Genomic DNA, 23003 nt, shown 5'->3' with positions numbered 1-23003 from the left:
AAAAGTCGATTCAAAGATTTGAATATTATGCGCCCGTATCTAATCTACATCTACTTGATTCATGGTTATCAGAAGAAAAACTGATTATTGTGTTGTATAGCCGGCCGTAAACCATATGTACAATTGTTTGTTATTTCAGCGTAAGGTAAAGTTGTTCGATTATTTAGAAGCTATAAGATTATAGCTAGTCAGCTATGGCAGAACAGTGCTTAAAGTCCATCAAAGTCGGCTTTATTGGAGGCGGAAATATGGCTAGTGCTATAGGTGCTGGCTTAATTCACAAAGGTAATTGTGTTTCTCTCTATCGATAGATTCGACTAAACTTTTATCTTTCAGAAGTAAGAGCAAAAATAAAATTATGTTTTCGCACAGGTATATTAAATCCGGCTAACGTCTGGGTATCTGGACGTACGGACAGAACGCATGGGTTTTGGAATGAGCTGGGTGCTCATCCCACATTGAAGAATAACGAAGTCGTGAGCAATTGTGACATTATATTTTTGGCAGTGAAGCCACACATGCTGGACGATGCACTTAGCAGTATCATAGAAAACAAAACGGACAAGTTTCAGGACAAACTTTTCGTTTCAGTGCTTGCCGGGGTATCCCTCGATACCCTGTACAATGTAAGCAAACTTCGAATAACATGCAGTATTGTATCTATTGCGTTGTCACGCTTTAAAAATGCTTTTTAGAAACTGTCTAAGATTGTGGTTTTACCGAGAATAATTAGATCCATGCCAAATACACCGATGATGGTTGGAGAAGGAATCACAGGTACATCTGAAATGCAAATCTGCAGATTGACTTACACATTAATGCAAATGTAATTTTTAGTTTATTGCAGTAAGTATGTCGAGCCGGAGGATCTGGATCTGATAGATACATTGTTCTCGTACATCGGTATAAGCCAAAACGTCCCGGAGAGTCTCATGAACGCTATTAGTGGTCTGTCAGGTTGTGGCCCAGCATTTGTGAGTCGTCGTACAATGTCGTAGTCAGAGGAATAGTAAAACCGGTTACACATCAATTTTTTTATGTAGGTCTACCCTATTATAGAGGCGTTGGCGGACGGTGGTGTGAAGATGGGTATACCGAGGCCAATGGCGACCAAATTCGCGGCACAAGTGTTGGTAGGCGCTGGAAAAATGGTACTCGAGACCGGGCGACACCCTGGTCAGCTGAAGGATGAGGTCTGTTCGCCCGGAGGTACCAGTATCACCGGTGTTCATGCCATTGAAGTGGGAGGAGTCAGGTACGTTCCAAGTTATTTCACATCTCGCTGCCTATGTGCTCAACAATGTGATTTCCAAACGATATCGTTTCATCCTAAACTTAAACTTTGTAGGGCATCTATGATGAATGCTGTCGAGGCTGCTGTGAATAAAACGAACGAACTATCGTCTAAATTCAACTAGTTTTCTTCGATATTATTATTAATATCTCGAGTTTACATTAGACCATTCTTATATATACATTGTAAGTGCATATCTGCACTATAGATTGAATAATTTTTTTATACGCTTCTTTTGCACTTGAGTCGAACCATAGCATTTTTCTGTAACAGATAATCTGCGTGCGTATGTGTGTACAGTTTAGGATAATTTGTTAAAAAATATACAGATAAAATATAAATAGTAAATGTAGATAACATATCGTCTTATTTATACATTTTATCAGAAAAACCTAATTTTTTGAATATTCCACACAGCGTGAGGGATCCGTAGGATAGTACTCTTGGCATTTAGTCATCAGTCTCTTGAGTGCTTGAATGTACTTCCTCTGAGTTTCATCGTTCATCACGTGTGCGACGTTCTTCGAGAAGATCTTTTCTCTACCGGTACGTGCGTGAATACCGACCATAGTTACACCAATGGGCCATGGGGAATTGCCTATAGCCATTTGCAGATAGGCATCGCTAGCCTGAAATGGAAATGAGTTTTGTTACAAGACAACTGACACTGTCATCAATTTGCAGTGATTATATTTATAGTTTGACAACTAATATATATTAGAATTCATAAATCTCGCACTTACCAAGATGTAATTACGCTCTAGTAAATGTTTAACAATTTCGGTCAAACTGTCTGTTATGTCTTCGGGAAGAGATTTGTTCTTCAATTTCCGTAAAAGTGGCTTCAAGTATTCTCGGGTTTGAGCATATGTAGCACTGTTCATTTTTCCCTTTGTGCCCATTTTTTCAACAGTCGACCGGCTGTTTAGCTGATTGCCCCAGATCTGGACTAGATACTGTACGAACATGGTGATGACATTCATATCGAAATCCTTATCTCCCTTGTTCAATTTCGTCGACATTTTCTCTATGTCTTCATAGGTGACACCTTCATCCGGCACATTCACATCTCCCTTCCCATCCAGACTTTGCGACTTGGAAGATGTCAAGATCTCATTGAGATATGCTTGATCCACCTGTTCCATGGCTTCTTGAAAATCGTTTCGGAAACCCTGTTAATAAATTATGATAATCTATAATTGATAATCAATAAGACTTTAATTTTTCTATTAATTACTACACGAGAAATACTTTACCTTGTTTACTTCTGGTTCAAGAATCTCACATTTTCTTAGTCTCTTGAATGCTTCTATGTGAGATTCACCAAATAATAATATTGGTTCTGCCCGTTCGCGTAATCGCCTGATCACTTCTTGTCTAGATAGCAGATGTTCCGAACTACTATCCATTATGCATTCCTCTGATTCTTGGCTTGCATTCGAAGGAGCAGCTTCGCTCTTTCCTTTGTCAGTTTCACATATCTCCTGCTCCTTCGATATTAATTGACTCCTCTTGAAATATTTTTTATTATTTTCCTGCAAAAGATATCAAAATATTGCAATTTCTTATTATAACACCGAGGAAGGTTAAGTATGGAAGCAAAGGAAAATAAAATGTTATGTACCAAGATATGACTGTCCTCTAATTCTTTACGCTTTCTCATTATCTCTGCTTTCAAGATATCCATTTTAGTACTTTATTAGAGAATTATATGGATTAGTAAGAAAAGATGTACACTGAGGTGCATAAATGAAGTCCCTTTTCGGTGTAGATAGGTGCAAATAAGCGCGCGCCATCTGCAGACTGCATGGCGCGCCTACTACCCAAAGACCGAACGCATGTCTGCATACTATTAATCATAGCCAATAAAGAAATTAAAACTAATACAAATAACTGAGACAATTATATATTAATGTTACAATTTTTAACTTAACAATGTAACTGCAATAATGTTATACATATAATTACAACTTTGTGTGTACTGAAATAATTAATTATATAGATACATAATATATAATAATTATATTACAATACATAATATAATAATTATAATTATATAAATTATTACAATAAATTATTTTTATATAATTAGACAGGGTGTCCGGTAAGTCATGACTCACCCTGTATAATAATTCTAATTATATAAAAGTAATTTATTGTAATAATTGATATAATTATAATTATTATATTATGTATTGTAATATAATTATTATATATTATGTATCTATAATTATTATTTCAATACACACAGAGTTGTAATTATATATAACATTAATGTTATATTTTCCCACTTAATTCATAATGTAATTGCGATATAACAGGCGTGTATGTATATTGCAGTTACATTGTTAAGTTAAAAATTGTAACATTAAGATATAATTGTCTATAAGTTATTTGTATTAGTTTTTTATTAATAACTTTTTAATAAATAATTAGCAGCTAAACTTTTTTGATTACTCAGGAGAGGGACTGTGAAACATATGTTAAAGTCAAGACGATTCACCGTATGATTGTCCTATTCGAAACATATTTATCGTATTAATATTCCGAAAAATTTTTCTCTGTTAATTAAATTAAATTATAATGCGCAATATACAAAATACAAATATGAAAAAAATCAGAATTATTTATAGGGTGCGAAGATTTCTTCTCTTTATATTTGTGGTTCTAAAAAGATTGTTTTGTTTGGCACTATGGGATGAATTTTAATTTTGATCCAATCACTCGTATGCACAATCACTTGTTAGGTGATGATCATGGGTGTCCGCAGGTGGAAGGCAAGACTGGCCATTTGCCCCTATCAGCAAACAATTAAACATTTGTCCTTGCTTGAAATAAAAAAAGAAGATACCATATTACAAACGCAACGCACATCTACCTTATCGTGATGAGAAAGTTTTTACTACCAAAATTATAAATTTTAAATTATAAATATCTTAATTCTACACTGAGAAATTTTCCATCGGATAAACTGATTAAACAGTGTGTCCGATTGTTAATTTTGTTTTCTGATTAAATGATGGCTATGTCCGATTACCTTCATCAAATATGTCCGATTATATTCTTTGTTGAATATACAATTCAATCGGATATATTCATTTGTTAATATGTAATTAGATTATCCGATTAGATAGGCCATGATATGTTTCTCAGTGTGGAAGTAACATTTTGAATCATGTCCCCCCCTGAAGAAAATCCTGCGGACGCCTTTGATGATGATTGTCTTTTGTCAAATGAAACAATGATATCGCGCCTAATTGCCTCATAGCTTTCTTTCTTGCGACATTTGGTGCAGTGAGATAATGATTAGTGAGATTAATCGCGGCCGTATAATCGGTATGTGGGAGCACGGTGCAAGTCTCGAAGAGATTTGTAACCGTATTCCATGTTCCGTAAAGACGGCAAGAAGGTAGATACGTGCATGGCAACAAGGTGGTGAAGAAGCTTTGCGCGATCATCGTAAGGATAATCACCGACCACGGAAAACAACTGCAGAAGACAATGACGCTTTAGTCAGACAAGTAGATGTCAATCCTTTTGCTCCAGTATCGAATGCCATTAATGAATTGCAGTTGCCGATTTCTCGGTGGATAGCACGACGTTTACATGAAGCTCATGTAAATTGTTATCGTGCTACACGAAAAATCGCGCTTACGCAACGACATCGCGAAGATCGCGTTGCTTTTGCGTTGCAAGAGTTAATGACATCCGAGGAAGATTGGGATATCACTATTTGGACTGATGAGAAAGTATTTTGTTCTGCAGTTGATCGCCGTCTTCATGTTTGGAGACCTGATAATCGCAAATTTGATCCGAGGTATGTTATTCCTCACGAGCGAAGTGGGCGCATCACTTGTGCAATGTGGGGGTGGATTAGTTCACATTGTCCAGGCGATTTAATCAAAGTGTTGGCACACATGAATGCTGTAGAGTCCTAAATAATCAGAGAAGCGCAATCGGCGTCTCACTTGCTGATTGGCTGACCGCCATGTTGAGCCCGTAATACATTCTGTTGGGAAACTAATTGCAATCGGTGTACTATAAGTGAGAAAAAAATATATTTATAATATATTTATAATGTTATTTTCTAAAAAAAATATTTTAGATATCCCTGAGACATTTTTGAAACATATTTCTATTAAGAATAACCAAATGGACCAGATACATAAGCTACGTTGTATATAAATAAACAGCTGCGGGCCCAACATGGCGACCATGGGAAGCATGGAGGGGGTAACGATTGCGCTTCTTTTATTATTTAGGATTCTACTGTAGAGTACATAGATATTTTGGAAAACGTTTTGCTTCCCCGCGTCCGAAATATATTTACAGCAGCAGATGTGCCGACGTTTCGATTAGTTCAGGACAATTCTGCCGTTCACACTTCCCGCATTGTACAAGAATGGTTCGCACAACATCTAGAGATTGTGGTTCTTAATTGGTCAGCTAAATCTCCGGATCTTAATTTGATAGAAAATGTTTGGGCTAAAATTGTGAATTCGTGGGATCCTGGTCATGAGAGAACCAAACAAGCTCTGTTTGATCACGCGAGGAATGCATGGGAAGCACTTCGTGATGAACCTGATTTCTTTGCCAATTTGCGACAATCCATCCCTCGACGACTGCACCAAGTTGTCGAAAGAAACGGGTACTGGACGGATTATTCAAATTCATCCAGTACCAAAAAAAGCAATCGGTTCTTTTCAGAACCACCAAATATTAAAACAAGGAATCTCCACGTCTAATAAACATTATCAAAAAAACAATCGGTTCTTTTCAAAACCAAATATTAAGACCTGCAATAAGAAGCAATCGGTTCTTTTCAGAACCACAAAATATTAAGATAAGGAACCACCGCGTCCAATAAATATAATATAATAATTATAATTATATAAATAAATTATTACAATAAATTATTTTTATATAATTATAATTATGTAATAATTATAATTATATAAAAATACTTTATCGTAATGATTTATTTGATACGAAGAATCGATAATTATATGATTTGATTTTAATACACTTTCATACAATTAATATTTATGACATGTTATATATTAATTATAAGTAATTATTTTGCAATTTTAAATTAAATATAAATTATTAGAATAAATCATTGTTATATAATTATATTAAAATAATTGATTGTAATAATTTATATTTAATTAAAAATTGCGAAATAATTACTTATAATTATTATATATTGTATGTCATAAGTAATAATTAATAGTAATTGTATGAAATTGTTTTAAAATCAAATCATAATATCGATTCTTCATATAAAATGCATGGTCGGGCAATATATGTGCTGCGGGATTAGCCATTTTTACGCGTTTTAACTTATTTTATTGGCTATGATTATTAGTATGCAGACATGCGTTCGGTCTTTAGGTAGTAGGCGCACCATGCAGTCTGCAGATGGCGCGCGCTTATCTGCACCTATCTACACCGAAAAGGGACTTCATTTATGCACCTCAGTGTACATATGTCCTCTTTATGTAAATTATAGAATTTTATGAAGAGATAATTTCTTCCGAAACATTTTTAGGAAAACAATACCATCAGATGACGAATTATGAGAGGTAAACATTGATAAACATCGAGGCACAACATATAAAAGACCAAATAAAGGCCATGGTTTAAGAAAAAAGGTGGAACCACAGTATAAGGATATACAATAGGGACAAGCACCCGTTTTCGAGTCAGCCGCGCAGATTTGCTTGCGCATCCCAAGCGGCCATGTTCTTGGGCGGCTTCCAATCCCGTTCAAAGTAAAGAACGCACATTATCTCCGTAACTGTGATCACATATAGATAGAGAAACATAACCAAACATAAAAATTCGTATATTGTATTGTATTGTTTGTTTTGTGCTTTTGTTAAAAACAATGTCTAAGAGAATACATCGAGTGTGTGCGGTGCAAAATTGTTTTCACAATGATTAATGATGATAATATATCATTTTTTCGTTTTCCAAAAGAGAAAGAAAGGTATGCATTACTTATGTATTTATAAAATATGTAATTTTTTTAAGAAAACACATTAAAAATATTTGCTGATAGCGGTGGTTTCTAATATTATTGATACGCTACTTGCCGCCCGAAGACATGGCGGATCGGCTGAAAAAGATCAAAGGTGCCGACGCTCTTTGTCCCTACTGTATATCATTATACTGTGGTGGAACGTTCCCGTGGATGCGCAGTAGTTTACATCTTGACTAGAAATCCTATAATCAGAGTTGCTCCAAGCAGGGTTCCGCCATCATATTTCATCGAGATTGTGCGAGAGAGAAAGAGATATGTGCGTTCTCTCTCTTGCACTTTTCGTACTGTTCGCACTGTGCTCGAGTGAAAAATGCACATAAGAGAATGCACATATGGCAATAAGCAAAGAGAATAATTGTGATAATTGTATAAAAAAACGTAGTACCAACAATTTGTGAATATTATCTAAAGACGAAAGTGTTATTTGTGAATCAAAAGTCTGATATTGGTGAAAAAGCCGTGTGCGAAGACCAAAGTATTATACATAATAACCAGGTACAAATGATAGATTATATGGGCCATATTTTATTTTTTTTGTTATAAAAATGTCACTGTGCAATAAAAATGACAATTGCTTTCTATATACCATCTGTTTATTTTTCTCATTTTCCTTGACTTCATTACATGATTTAAATACTGCCCGAAACGGATGAAAAATGGCGGACCAATCAGCAGAGGATTTCGAAAGGCGCAACTCTGATTATAGGATCTCTAATCTTGACCAATCACGTTTGGGTCCAAATGCTTCAAACCAATATGGCGGCAACGCGAATATAACCAAAAGGACGTATTAAGCCTATTACATAATGCAAAGGAACAGGCAACAGGAACAGGGAATAACCAATCACGTTACACGATTTGAGTACGGATGACCAAATCGAGCAACGCGATTGGCTATTCCCTGTTCCTGTTGCCTGTTCCTTTGCATTGTGTAATAGGCTTAACACGTGTAGGAAAGTGAATTTAGAAGTGAGTTAAAAACGGACTTTTAAGGGCCCAGATACAATGAGAGGAATAAAGGCAGGAGCACAGACTTTTGCATAAGCGCATAAACAGATGCATAAGGAATTTGATTGGTCCATTTCCTTATGCACATGCTTATAGACCAATCAAATTCTTTATGCATCTTTTTATGCGCTTATGCAAAAGTCTGTGCTCCTGCCTTTAAGAACACAGAATAGAACATAAAGAATAAACAAAATTTCGACCAATGAAAAGCCATGCGTGCGTGAACTGGTGATGCATGTATGGTTTTCTATTGGTCGAAATTTTGTTTATTCTTTATGTTCTATTCTGTGTTCCTTATTCCTCTCATTGTGTCTGGGCCTTAAAAGTTTTTTAAATTGTAAGATAGGTATTATAGTGTTTAAAGCAATATTTAATGTAGCGTTGTGTAGTATTATGTAAACATACCATTAATATCGACTTTTGGTATGTTTACATAACACTACACTACGCTACATTAAATATTGCTTTAAACACTATAATACCTATCTTACAATTTAAGAAACTTTTAACAGTCCGTTTTTAACTCACTTCTAAATTTACTTTCCTTCACGTGTTATATGTCCTTTTGGTTATATTCACTGAGATATAATAATACTGGAGGAGGCACTGCTATGCTTCGACCGTAAGCGGAAAGCGGCCGTGAGACAGTAGATTTTCAGATCACAGTCTGTCCTTGTCTGATGTACGGGACGTATGCGCAATCACTCACAGTACAATCCGGGCCAAAAGTTAATGATAAGATTCGTACAATCTGTTCAATAATACCATAGACATAGAGATATGGACTGCGCCATCCATAGCTGTATCGTATGGTCAGGAAAAATGAGAAGGAGAGGACATGAAGACGGCCAATCTCTCTCTCTTTCTATTCAACGCTTAGAAAGAGAGAGAGATTGGCCGTCTTCATGTCCTCTCCTTCTTTTTTCACGACCACTTTTACATATGGATGGCGCAGTCCGTATCTCTATTCCTATGAATAATACATACTCGAGAACGTTTGAAGTCTTGAACGTGACTGTACAGTCATAGGCACAAAGGTTGCGACACTTTTTTTTAACTGAGTTTATGAACACGCAATCAAATTCAGGATGCGAATCACTGTGACGCGCACATGTAACTGTGTTACACATGTATACGCAAATTTGACAACTTCATGATCGTTCATCGAGTAGGCGTGCGTTACAGTGATTCGCATCCTGAATTTGATTGCGTGTTCATAAACTCAGGTAAAAAAAGTGTCGCAACCTCTGTGCCTATGACTGTACAAGATCTGAATTTCACTATCTCACTCGGGCCACGCCAGGCGAGCCAGTGCCTCCCACAGACATCTATACAGGGTGTCCGGTAACTCACGACTCAATGCTCGTGAGTGGATAAAGAGGACTGAACTGAGTGGAAAAGTCCTATACCATTTTGCAATTTTCACAATAGTTAACGAGTTATTAATTATTAAAAATCGTGCTATTAGTCCGGCCTACCGCCGAATGCAAGCGCGCGGCGAGATGCGACCGCCTAGCAATCGAGTGCCTAGCGATCGCAATGGCAATGGCTAGGCATGCCATTTGTAATAAACAACTTCTCGCGCCTAGCAACTTTGATCGCTAGGCGGTCATATCTCGCCGCGCACTTGCATTCGGCGGTAAGCCGGACTAATATAGCGATTTTTAATAATTAATAACTCGTTAACTATTGTGAAAATTGCAAAATGGTATAGGACTTTTCCACTCAGTTCAGTCCTCTATATCCACTCACGAGCGTTGAGTCGTGAGTTACCGGACACCCTGTATATACACTAGACTGCTAACTTCTTTATACATCGTGCATAAAAGTTGTCTCCACCCGTTATGTACTACATAGCGTGACGTAAGGGGGACAAATGGTCATGTGACGTGATCACGTGGTGATATATGTAATATGGCCGATGCAATCCGTGATCGATGTGATACACGTGTCGAGATATTAAAGTGAAATATTAAATATAACAAATATTTACAATGCCGGCGTGTTGCTGCATTATACATTTTAAAAATATGAAGCGGAAAAAAAACTTAGACATAATATATCATAGGTAAGTGTAATCAAGTTAGCTTTATTATACAGAAGTAACCTCGAAACATCAAACAATGGTCGTGATTCCTTTCCTTTTCTATTCTGTATTCTAATCTAATTTTAGATTTCCATTTAAAAATACAAACATCATAAACTATTGGATTGCGGCAACAGGACGAGATAATTGGATTCCATATTCAGATGCTCGAATAAGCAGTGTGCATTTTACACATAACGATTATTATAATATAAACAGCAATCCACAGAAACGATATTTAAAACCGGATGCAATACCAACACAAAATGTATGTGCAAGTATATTACAATTATTACAACAAAATACTGCAAATGCTAATGATCAAGATGCATCAATATCAAAAGGTGTGTATAACCTTTTCAATTTAATTTACCTTGTACTGTGGATTAATACTATATGTATGCGTGTAATGTTAAACAATATAAATAAAACGTTTGTTACAGATGATCAAAATAACGATATTTTCAAAGAAGAGGCGACTCATCGGACAACTGACCTTTTAACTCTTCGTACAGCGTCTGTAGAATCCTACATTCGAAACCTGAAAATAAAACAAAATATTACAATTACTAGAATTGTTTTGTATTAGATAATAATCACTAATCAATCAAATATTATTAGTGAATCATTATTAAGAATGATAATCTGTTTAATAATTTAATAATTTTACATAATATATTAATATATACATGTAATGTATATATATTATTTTTAATACATGATTTTTAATATATTATTATTCTAATATATTATTGTTTTTAAATATGACTTTGTTTGTTATAGCTTTCAAAACAAAAGAAAGAACCAAAGAAATAATCGAAAAAGAATAAAAACCATTACATATTATTTACAAATATTTTTATTCGAATGTATAGAATAAATTACGTGTACTGATGCATACATAGATTTATATAGGTGTTTGTGGTATGTATATCCTGGCATATTTTTTGTTTTAAATTTGTCTCTCACGGACATGCATCGTCAACCTATTCGTATCGGATGCACAGCATCTATATATATACACATATACACATATATCTATCTATATATATGTGTGTGTATGTGTGATCTGTGATCGGATATAAGGTTATACAAAGGCACACGCATATACATATACATTTACTGGCGTCCCCCTTGCGCCACGCATGCGCAAGAATTCTGTACATACTTTTCAGAGCCATGTATTTTGCCGGAGTTAGCAGTCTAGTGTATATATAGATATCTGTGGTGCCTCCTCCAGTATTATTTCTCAGTGGTTATATTCGCGTTGCCGCCATATTGGTTTGAAGCATTTGGACCCAAATTTCATTGGCTGGCTTCTATTGTGAATCCGTCTTTATGCGCAACGCTCCACCTTTCTTCTTACATCATGGTGCCGCCATGGGGTAAAACCGGATATGATGGTTTTGTTGAGCCTTTTGTATCTATTTGATTTGAAACAAAAACAGTATTGGACTTACTTTTGAGCTTAGATTAATAAGTTACTGTTAAGGCTTGAATACGCAGAGTTGTAATACTGAGAAATACGTTTATTATATAAAACTGAGAAATACACTTTTACGTAATGATTCCGCCAAGAGCGAACGAACGAATCTAACCATATAAAAAAGAGGGGGCCAACCTCCGTAATAACCGCGAAAACTTTACGCGCTGCCAACTTAAACATAAAGTCCCTTGTTATATTTTCCGCCCACTACTTAACAGTTACATTAAAGTATTGATAATGTAAAGTGAAATACATATCTTATTCTGCGTTTAAACGTTGTTTTGACTCGTTTTGAAAGACAGTTAAGCCTATTACACAATGCAAAGGAACAGGCAACAGAAACAGGGAATAACCAATCGTGTTGCTCGATTTGGTCATCCGTACTCAAATCGTGTAACGCGATTGGTTATTTCCTGTTCCTGTTTCTTTGCATTGTGCAATAGTAAGAGTTATCCCTACTCTATACCCATCACAAGCTACCATACAGCGAAGTTTCTGGAGTCCCTTGCCTTACAAATTGCTCATTGCTCTTTCATTTGATTTTCGGTACTTGAGTGGTAAAGACTATAAACCAGCATTCGGTTATACATACGAATTTCGTGCAAATATCGTAATATATTTACTCATATTGCTTTTCTTGGCTTTTTTCGCGATGGCTACGATATCAAATCTTCCCGAAGAAGTGATAAAGTTTATTCTGTGTAATAACAGTATTGATATACAAGATGTTTTAAACTTTTGCACCACGTGCAAGAGTTTTAACGAGATACTCGAAGACAACGTATTTTGGAGATGGAAATTTTATCTAAGGTAAGTTCTATTTTTTTTAATAAGTAGATTTATTTGAAAATTTTATTCACATAACATATTTAAGACACGAGTTTAACGATGAATAAATATGTTGTTCTTATACTATCTTATTCCCCTCACAAACAAAGTCCATGTTATTAAATCTTATTGTTAGCTTAGAATCGAAGTTTTTCGTAAGCTAATTCGTGCGTCTATATAATGAAACAATAACGGATTTAGAACCTGGGTGGCCAGACAGATTCGCCTGCAAGCAGCCACACGGCGTGTATCGAGTGCGCTTGCCTTGTCAGTGCCCGGTGTTTTTTTCGCACCACGTGGTGTCGGTCGATATCTGCAGTCGTCGAGAGTGTGACTTGTTGGTCGTCTACACGACCCTGAATGTTTTAGTTCGTTATTACACGCCCTACTGGGCAAATCTTTCGCGTCGAATCATCGCCCAAGGCTATAAGCACAGTATACTGATATAAGGCAGGAGTACAGACTTTTGCATAAGCGCATAAACAAATGCATAAGAAAGTCGATTGGTCTATAAGCATGTACATACGGAAATGGACCAATCAAATTCTTTATGCATCTGTTTATGCGCTTATACAAAAATCTGTGCTCCCGCCTATACAGTAGGGACAAAGAGCGTCGGCACCTTTGATCTTTTTCAGCCGATCTTTTAGGTTCCGCCATGTCTTCGGGCGGCAGGATCCTGGAGTGGCCAGTGAACTCCGTCGCGGCGTCTGTGTTACCGGCGGAATCGGTGATTTTCCTGCATTTTTCCAGAAATGGATCTTTTTATTGAATTCACAGAATGAAAAATCCTTTTCCACGATGAAAGTACACACAATAATGTAGTGTGAAAAACAGGACTTAACTTTCCAAATGGAAAAAATCAAAAATTGTGATTTTTTTTCCATTTGGAAAGTTAAGTCCTGTTTTTCACACTACATTATTGTGTGTACTTTCATCGTGGAAAAGGATTTTTCATTCTGTGAATTCAATAAAAAGATCCATTTCTGGAAAAATGCAGGAAAATCACCGATTCCGCCGATAATACAGACGACTCCAGGATCGCCTTAAAAAATTACATATTTTATAAATACATAAGTAATGCATACCTTTCTTTCTCTTTTGGAAAGCGAAAAAATGATATATTATCACAATTATTGTGAAAACAATTTTGTACCGCACATACTCGATGTATTCTCTTAGACATTGTTTTTAACAAAAGCACAAAACAAACAACCCAGTGAGAAATCAATTTCGAATCGATATCAAATTGACGTCGAAACCATTTGTCAAAATCACATCGATTTGAATATCAATTTTGATTCGATCGTGTCCACAATGTCAAACATTTTTCGATGTTAAAAAAATTGCTTCTTTAATCTTCCAATATTCGTCGATATATTTGTAAAGGAAATATTTTAGAAATCTATACTTTAGTTAAGTAACATTAATTATCAAAGCTGTGATAATTTATCAAAGTTTCAGTTAATCTCAAATCGAATCTGCATCGAATCGATATGGATTTGATATAGATTCGATTTTAGATTAGATGAAACTTTATGATCAACATATATACAATATAAATAAATAAGAACCTTTTGTCTTCTATATTAGACATTATCGAATACTGTAATAAGTTATCTAAAGCTTTGATAAAAATGTCTTAGCTAAATACAAATATAGAATATAAAAAAAATAAAATATAAATTTAGCATATAATATATAGTTTAATTATAATTTTATATATTAATATTTTACAAAGTACAAACAAATTTCGCAGACTTTAACTATAAAGTTAATACAATACAGAAAAGTAGCTATACTTCTTTCGACATGGAAAGTCAAATAAAATTACTAATACAATACAGAAAAGTACGCTATACTTCTTTCATGAAAAGTCAAATAAAATTACTAATACAATACAGAAAAGTACGCTAACTAAAATAAAATTACTAATACAATACAGAAAAGTACGCTATACTTCTTTCGACTTGGAAAGTCAAATAAAATTACTCAAATAAGTTATCCAATCAGTATATTAATACTGTATGCGTACTCAAAGTACATATATGTATATAAATATCTGCAGCAATGAGAAATAGTTTAGGTTGCGCTATAAACTTTCTTTATAGTGATCCTGCAACATAAAGAGAATTGTACATAAATATCAGATGTATATGTGTATGTTTTGCATGTATTATATTAGTCTAATAACAATATGTAGATATAAATATGCTTTACTTTTTTGTAACTTTCATACATGCAATTTTCTAAAAACATAACCTCAATCTTGTTATAAGTGTTTCATATATTTGAAAAGTATATTATTAAAAATATATACGAAAATAAATTAATATATTAAACTTTATCCTATGTTTAATTAAGTATAATGAAGCCAAGAAAAAAGTACCTTAGATCAAAGTGATGTGACCAGAGACACGCAGCAACATGTACGGCCGGAGACACAAAAGTGAGGCTAGTACAAGCAAATACCTCACATCGATTCGACATCGATATGACATCTTTTCGATCATCATTTCTCGCGAGATAAACACTTTTTTACTTGAATTTATGAATATTTTTGAATATAACTAAGCAAATTTTGCAACAACTTGTTATAATAATTGGTAATGACGTTTGTAAAATCAATTATATTTTTGAATGTAAACCTTTTAGCGGTATATCTCGAAGAAAGATCGAAATTTTTAAATCCGTCAATGTTTCCACGTTGTATATATATATATCTGTCGATATATTGTGATGGCATTGATATCGATTCGATATTGAATTGATAACAGCTTTCTCACTGGGAATACAATACAATATGCGAATTTTTATATTTGGTTATGTTTCTCTATCTGTATATGATCACAGTTACGGAGATAATGTGCGTTCTTTACTTTGAACGGGATTGGTGCGCCCAAGAACATGGCCGCTTGGGATGCGCAAGTAAATCTGCGTGGCTGACTCGAAAACGGGTGCTTGTCCCTACTGTATATCAGTATACTGTGTTATAAGGAAGACTCCATCCCTACAAAAACCTTTTCAAAAAAAGAAAAAAATATTTACGCCAAGTACATAAAACGTATCAAACTTTCTAAAACCAGTGTAATTATTAAAAAACCTTTCTAAAAAAGTGTATTATGAAAATTTATTTCTTCAAAAATATACATGAAATCAATGCAATTAGCCAAGTATATCATTATTTATTGAAAAGTGAACTGTTCACAAATGGATATGAAATCAATGCAATTTATCTAGTATTTGTTTAAAAATGGATGTTGTCAGTGCAATATCTAAACATTATATACAAGATTCAAAATTAATCCGAAAATTATATGAAACAAGTTGTATACATTCAAAAGTATATGCAACACAAGCTTAACGCATCCATTGTCTCTTCACGCAAATTCTAAGTCACATAAAACGGGCTTAAACTGACTTAAATGATCAACGGAATCATAGTGAAGCAAAAAACTTGGCGTGCCCGGATTGTATTACGATGCAATAGCTCACCATACAAAATACAGTACAAATCAAGATACTGTTACTCAAGTTTATAAGAATTTTGAAAGACATGTCCAATGCGATCCGGGCACGCCAAGTTTTTTGCTTCACTATGATTCCGTTGATCATTTGAGTCAGTTTAAGCCCGTTTTGTGTGACTTAGAATTTGCGTGAAGAGACAATGGATACGTTAAGCTTGTGTTGCATATATTTTTGAATGTATACAACTTGTTTCATATAATTTTCGGATTAATTTTGAATCTTGTATATAATGTTTGGATATTGCACTGACAACATCCATTTTTAAACAAATACTAGATAAATTGCATTGATTTCATATCCATTTGTGAACAGTTCACTTTTCAATAAATAATGATATACTTGGCTAATTGCATTGATTTCATGTATATTTTTGAAGAAATAAATTTTCATAATACACTTTTTTAGAAAAGTTGTTTTTTTATAATTACACTGTTTTTAGAAAGTTCGATATGTTTTATGTACTTGGCGTAAATATTTTGTCTTTTTTTAAAAAGGTTTTTGTAGGGTTCTCACTCCGTATTGTAAATTTAAAAAATTTTGATATCATAGAATTTCAATATTCAAAAAATAAATTATTATTTAGAGATTATTATTTTTATTATTAATTATTAACAGATTGACAGTTATTAATAGATTATTTTTCTAAAAAAATATGTATGCACCCTTAGCATTTCGAGGCCAATGACATGTCTCAACTTTTAAATCATTTACGGAAATCCATTTTGTACCCTTAGCTCGCAACATGTTCGTGTAATGTCCATTGTTAAGGCAGGAGCACAGACTTTTGCATAAGCGCATAAAAAGATGCATAAGGAATTTGATTGGTCTATAAGCATGTGCATAAGGAAATGGACCAATCAAATTCCTTATGCATCTGTTTATGCGCTTCAAATTATAAATAATTGAATTAAAAATATAATGAAATATAATATGCGATTATTAACTTTAAATTAGTCATCTGCTCACTGGGACTCTTCGGGGTCCGCAGTGTTGGTTGAAGGTGGAGGAATAGTAGGAGGTGGGTCTGGAAGGAAAGACGGAAGGTGCGAAAACAGTGGATAATCGGCCGGGGATAAATTCTAACTGGGATGGTCAGCGAAAGTTTCTAGATCCTCTAACGGGATAGGAGAAGGAGACCGCGAGATATAACGCACGGGGGAGTGTTGAGATAGTTCATCTAACGGGATGGGCGAATAGGATGGAGATGATGGTACGGATGGAGGAGGGAAAATGACAGGGTCACTCAAAAAGGCATCTAGCTCTTCTAGAAAATCTTCAACTTCCTCGTCTATGGTCACCTCTGGTTTCAAATGAGGGAATATTAGTCGGTGTAGCGGGATGTTAAACTCGCAAGGTGCCACTATATTAGTCAAAGGTGAAAAAAATTTTAAAGAATGAAAAAGATCTCATTTCATATGCATAGATCAAATTAGATCTTAATACGTAGATCTCATTGGATCGCTATTTTGCCCTGATCAAAATGGATCTACTTATATCTAGATATATATATTTCTATCTCATTAGATATATGATATATTGCGGGGGGATTAATTCAATCGATCTAATTACAATATATATTTAAATATATTTTTTAAGATTTATTATGCAAAAGAAACATTATTGTTATTATAATAGACATTATAAATGAATGACAAAATATATATACTCTACTATACGCGTATAAATAAATCTTATGAGCGACAGATAAATTATTAGTTGCAGGTACAAATTACTAAGTATTTTATTACTGTTCTCTTGCACGAGCCTCCTTTATTTCTAATTTTAATTGTCCAAGTTGTTGGGTCATGCTACGCTCTATGATTCGTCTGTCTGGCACATCCCAATTTTGTGAAGTTCCCATTGATATAGCATAATCTATAAATAAATAAGATCGGAAATGGAAAGTGCAAAGAACATATTATGTATTTTTAATTTAAAATAAATACTAACCAATAATTGCATTTTTTGCCTTTCTGTCAAGACACTCAGTTTCTTCTTTTTGTCGCTCTTTACCTTGTGCTCTGGGTGTCTGACCAGTGAGAGTACATTTTAGAAGTTTTTCCTTCTTAAACACACCCACAATCAATCTACGAGCAAGATGTGTCACTGCTTTAGAAGAGCCTAAAGCTGATATCAAACTTTTTTTCGACAGTAAATATCGTTCATAAGTAGTACCATCTGGAAGAAATATATATAAATTTTTAAAAATTGTTCCTGATGAATGTACACTTAAGCCTATGTACATGTACAACATAACTGAAACACGTCAAAACAAGCGTACAAATTAACAATCTTTAATGACTGCAGTATAAATATAATTATGAAGAAAGAATCAATATATGTACATATAATAATATATAAGTAGTTTTTAATTGTTCATTTGGCCAATCTTTTCTATAAAGCTGATCAGTTTCAAATAACTGATCTGTTGTCGCACTAGTAACGGGATTATGTTTCTCTTTATAGTCTCTATCTATGACTTTGGAATCTTCATCAGCCGAACTGTTCGAATCACTATTGGAAAACTCACTTTCTTCATTATTATTGTCCTTAACTTTCTTATTCAGTTCATGATGGAATTGCAATGGTTTTCTAATTGAAGACGATGATGATTGATGTATAAAACTCTGCTGTGAATTATCCTGACCTATTACCCCTGGTCCACAACCTTGCTTTAAGCTTTAAGCCGTAAGAAAATTAACCAATCACAGAAGAATATGTAGAGAATAATCGACTGTGTTTGGTCATTTTCTTACGGTTTAAAGCTTAAAGCAAGGTTGTGGACCAGGGGTTAATTAAAACAAAAGCAAGAAATTAATCATTAATCTAATAATCCCAATAATGGGATCCTAATAACAATAAAGTAATCAGAATACACGAAAATAATTAAGTGTATAATTGAAGAACTTATACTTACTATTTCTTTCTTGGATACTCCATTTGCTCGATAATCGTTTATTAGTTACATTCTTAGTATTGTATGTTTGCACGTTTTCGGAATTTTTATTAATGTCTCTCAAGCATCAATATCTCGATGCTTATTACGTAAATAATCCTGAAATATAGTTACCACAAAATGACTTAATATAATTAGAAAAGAAATGTGGATTGCAATTGATATGTTTGAAATAAGAAATCTCGCTGATAAATTACATGTTCCACCTCATGACAACAATTTGATATCCGATATCACTGATGGAACTGAGTATATTAGAGTTAATTCAAGAGATAATAGGCTACAATATGATTTGACAGTAATACTAAATACTGATGGTCTTTCCCTTGTTAAAAGTGCTAAGAGTCATTGCTGGCCACTGATGTTCATGATTGTTGAGCTACCAGAATATCTTAGAGAGTCATTTATCGTTATTATAGGTCTTTGGAACGACACAAATTCCAAGCCATTAATGAACACTTTCTTACAGCCTTTTTGCCAAAAGATCAATGAATGTTTTCATAATGGCATTTCATGGATTCATCTCACAACTAAACAAATGTACACTTCTAAGATTGTGGCGCCATTGATAATTGCAGATGCACCAGCAAGAGCACAAATACAGAATATCCTTTCCTTCAATGGCAAATTTGGTTGCAATATTTGTGAAATTAAAACTAAACGATGTAGAACAATTGCAGGAAAGAAAAGGCTTCGCGTTTATAGTTTTCAAGAAGAAGCAAGTAAATTGAGATCTGAAAAAAGAATGAAAATACAAGCTAAAACAGCCTTTATCAAGAAAGATTATCATGTTAAGGGGGTGAAAGGAAAGTCTGTTATTTTTGCTTTGCCTTTTCTAGATTTAGGCACGTGTGTTATACCTGAATACATGCATTGTATTCTTCTTGGAATAGGAAAACAGTTCTTTAGTCTTTGGTTCTCTAAAAAAGGTACATGGAATATAAAATAATATGTAGAAGAAATTGACGATTTTCTTTTGAATATTCGACCCCCTTACTTTTTTAATAGAATGCCAAGAAGTATAACATTACATGCGTTTTTCAAGGCATCTGAATATTACAATTGGATTTTATATTATTCAATCCCAACTGTTGTAAATCGTTTGCCAGATAAATATTTCCAGCATTGGCTTTTATTGGTAATATCTTTGTTCAATTTACTACAAAAACCTATTCGTATCAATCCCGAATTTGAACAGACAGAGATTTTATTAAAATTGTTCGTGAGAGACATTGGAGAACTGTATAGTGATAGAGAGTACTCTTATAATATGCACCAGCTTTTACACATTGTGCTATGTGTCAAGCGGTGGGGTCCATTATGGGCCACATCTGTTTTTCCGTACGAAAATTATAACAATGTCCTTGCTAATTGTGTTCACGGGTCTAAAAATCTTGGTCAAGAAATGATTAATAATCTCACCTTAGCACAAGGTTTACAAGTTTTACGACATCAATATGGCCACAATGAGAGTACTTCTGGCAATAATTCTCAGCAAACAAGCAATTATGCACTACTTGGTAAATCTAAGGAAATAAAAGATGCAAATGATATTGAAATCAGATTAATTGAGTCTAAAGGTATGCGGTTCAAAGATTTATACTTCTATGCTCGAGTAAAAATAAGTAATGAGATTTATACTTCACAAATCTACAAGGTTACAAGAACGAACAGTCATACAGTTCAAGTAATTTTGAATGATAACTCAATTTTATACGGGTCTATTCGATTTTTCTTTGAGGTTGAAAATGATTTGTATTTTATTCTGCAGTACTTTACAGTGGAACATACTAAAATGTTTATTAATTTTGAAACTAATACAATTGTTAAACATATTATACCAATTAAGGAAGAAAATCAATTTATATTGCTGAAAACAAAGGATTTGATTGCAATATGTCATGTTATAAGAGTTGGAAGTTATATATGTAAACGCCCAAATACCATGAAAAAAGTTATGTAAATGTTGTATATTTTGTAATAATAAAGTTATAGCATTTTTATAAATAAAGTATAATTTTCATTTTTCATTCGTTTAGTTTTTTGCCATATAATTAAGAAACAGGAAGGAAAGATATATGGAGATAAAAAATCATTAGTTATGAAAACATTTCTTTAGAGTTACTTACATATTATTACTATTTATATTTTCTTTTCAATCAATTATATATAATAATACAATTATAGTCTATCTGATTTAAGATTAAATATATGCTTTTAAATGCTCTATTCCAATGATCTATTCATATCTTCATATATCTGACATTGAAAATAATTAAATTCATTATTTTATCTACAGATCCATATTATAATAATATTAAGAGTTAATTTCACCAAGTCTGGTTAGATGAACAGTTAAAATCATGCATGCTGATTTTAATTATCGGTTTACTTAACCTGCAGACTTGATGAAATTGACCTAAATCTCTATAGATCTCTATAAGTCTCTATAGATCTAACGTTAATAAGTTTAATATCCTATAATTATATCTACTTCGATATTATTATATCTCTATAGATCCCATCTGAAATACATTTAGTTTTGATTATATAAAAGTAGATATGCCTAGATATAAATATATCTTCGTAGATTTAAAATCTAATTTCCTCAAATTGGATACAACATTTAAGTGGATCTTAGTTTATCCAATCAGATTTTAGTGGATATAACTTCAATAATTCGAGGACTAATTCTAGATCTTTGCAGATCTGATGAGACATAAAAATAGATCTCATGAGATAGAATGAAATAACATATAATCTACGCATACATAATGAGATCTTTTTCATTTTTTCCCAGGAGAAGAAATAAAAGGAAGAGGCAGATAAAATAAAATTTACAACCAGTCGTAAGAGAGGAAACAAATAAAATAATCAATTATAAAGCTTACTTCTGAGTTATCCGGAGTCAGGGTTTGAACGAATAATTGCAGAGAAATGCTGGTGCAGTGCGCTCTGGCTCCTCCAACTTCAGAGTCGAATGAGATTGATTGTAAGCAGGATCACACTGACTTTAGGTTCGCGTGAATGACTTTGATAATGTACGAATTTTTAAAGCTGCGACTAGTACGTCTGGTGGTTCAGAATGAAAACTGTAGAATGCCTCAGGGCGGTTTCTCTGCCTTTTTTATAATATATGAAAAATCGTGTAGGAGGGGATTCTTCTAGAACATTCGGAGAGGGAAATGTCCTTACTAGGCAATGGGAAAACGCCCAAAGTTAGGTAACGGGAGGACACGTGTAGCTCAAATCGAAGGGCCACCTTTGGACCTTGATAAGCGGCCGAGAGCGTGATCATAGTCATGGTGACGAAATGCACGTGTTCACGGCCAAGGTGACCCAACGGTCGTGGTGATAAGGTAGACGATGCGCTAACGTTCAGGGTTGCTGCAAGAGGATGTTTGTTTAACGATCACGTGATGGGCACATGTACTGCGTGCCTTACGGCGGTCCCCGTGAGGTTTCCGCTTGATACCGTATGTCGAATATAAAAAAATAAAATTCCATTGAGATTGTGCAACAACCGTGAGTGTTTTGGCTCAATAATGCGTGAATGATAAATAGCACGCGGTAATTACTAAAACGAATGCAATTCTATTATCTATTTCTTACGAAAGCAAGGGATCGTGGAGTCTGGACGTAACATATTATATCTTAACAATATCTTATTATACATATTCTTATATGACTCCATCCTTTCAGAAAATTGTTTAGTCGGATGTATGTTATTATGACGTCATACAGGGTCCAGTAGGCGCCTGTCCGGCGACT

The 23003-nt window shown here is 34.0% G+C and overlaps 3 protein-coding genes and 2 long non-coding RNA genes across 5 annotated transcripts; 2 read left to right on the top strand and 3 right to left on the bottom strand.

Annotated features, from left to right (window-relative positions):
- Positions 1 to 37: 37 nt before the first annotated feature.
- On the top strand, positions 38 to 1642 carry LOC105278083 (pyrroline-5-carboxylate reductase 3). The gene is made up of 6 exons (XM_011336900.3): positions 38 to 285; positions 373 to 626; positions 696 to 777; positions 838 to 974; positions 1044 to 1255; positions 1349 to 1642. The coding sequence occupies exons 1-6, from the start codon at positions 195 to 197 to the stop codon at positions 1416 to 1418; spliced, it is 846 nt and encodes a 281-aa protein (XP_011335202.1). The 5' UTR covers positions 38 to 194; the 3' UTR covers positions 1419 to 1642.
- LOC105278084 (pre-mRNA-splicing factor 18) lies at positions 1399 to 3075 on the bottom strand. Its single transcript, XM_011336902.3, has 4 exons — positions 2919 to 3075; positions 2551 to 2829; positions 2038 to 2466; positions 1399 to 1923 (listed from the first exon to the last, which is right to left on the bottom strand). Exons 1-4 carry the CDS (start codon positions 2979 to 2981, stop codon positions 1687 to 1689), a joined length of 1008 nt encoding a protein of 335 aa, XP_011335204.1. The 5' UTR covers positions 2982 to 3075; the 3' UTR covers positions 1399 to 1686.
- Positions 3076 to 10151: 7076 nt separating this feature from the next.
- Positions 10152 to 11125, top strand: LOC105278094 (THAP domain-containing protein 4). The gene is made up of 3 exons (XM_011336910.3): positions 10152 to 10416; positions 10522 to 10778; positions 10878 to 11125. Exons 1-3 carry the CDS (start codon positions 10343 to 10345, stop codon positions 11021 to 11023), a joined length of 477 nt encoding a protein of 158 aa, XP_011335212.2. The 5' UTR covers positions 10152 to 10342; the 3' UTR covers positions 11024 to 11125.
- Positions 11126 to 11277: 152 nt separating this feature from the next.
- On the bottom strand, positions 11278 to 13453 carry LOC105278086. Its single transcript, XR_893728.2, has 2 exons — positions 11603 to 13453; positions 11278 to 11503 (listed from the first exon to the last, which is right to left on the bottom strand). It is a non-coding gene; the product is annotated as an uncharacterized LOC105278086 (long non-coding RNA).
- Positions 13454 to 14745: 1292 nt separating this feature from the next.
- On the bottom strand, positions 14746 to 15722 carry LOC105278087. The gene is made up of 2 exons (XR_893729.3): positions 15138 to 15722; positions 14746 to 14864 (listed from the first exon to the last, which is right to left on the bottom strand). It is a non-coding gene; the product is annotated as an uncharacterized LOC105278087 (long non-coding RNA).
- Positions 15723 to 23003: the final 7281 nt, after the last annotated feature.

This window comes from Ooceraea biroi, chromosome 3 (assembly GCF_003672135.1).
Source record: "Ooceraea biroi isolate clonal line C1 chromosome 3, Obir_v5.4, whole genome shotgun sequence".
Classification (NCBI taxonomy): domain Eukaryota; kingdom Metazoa; phylum Arthropoda; class Insecta; order Hymenoptera; family Formicidae; genus Ooceraea; species Ooceraea biroi.
The sequence above is the reverse complement of the archived record's forward strand: the minus strand, read 5'-3'. Positions and strand labels throughout refer to the sequence as shown.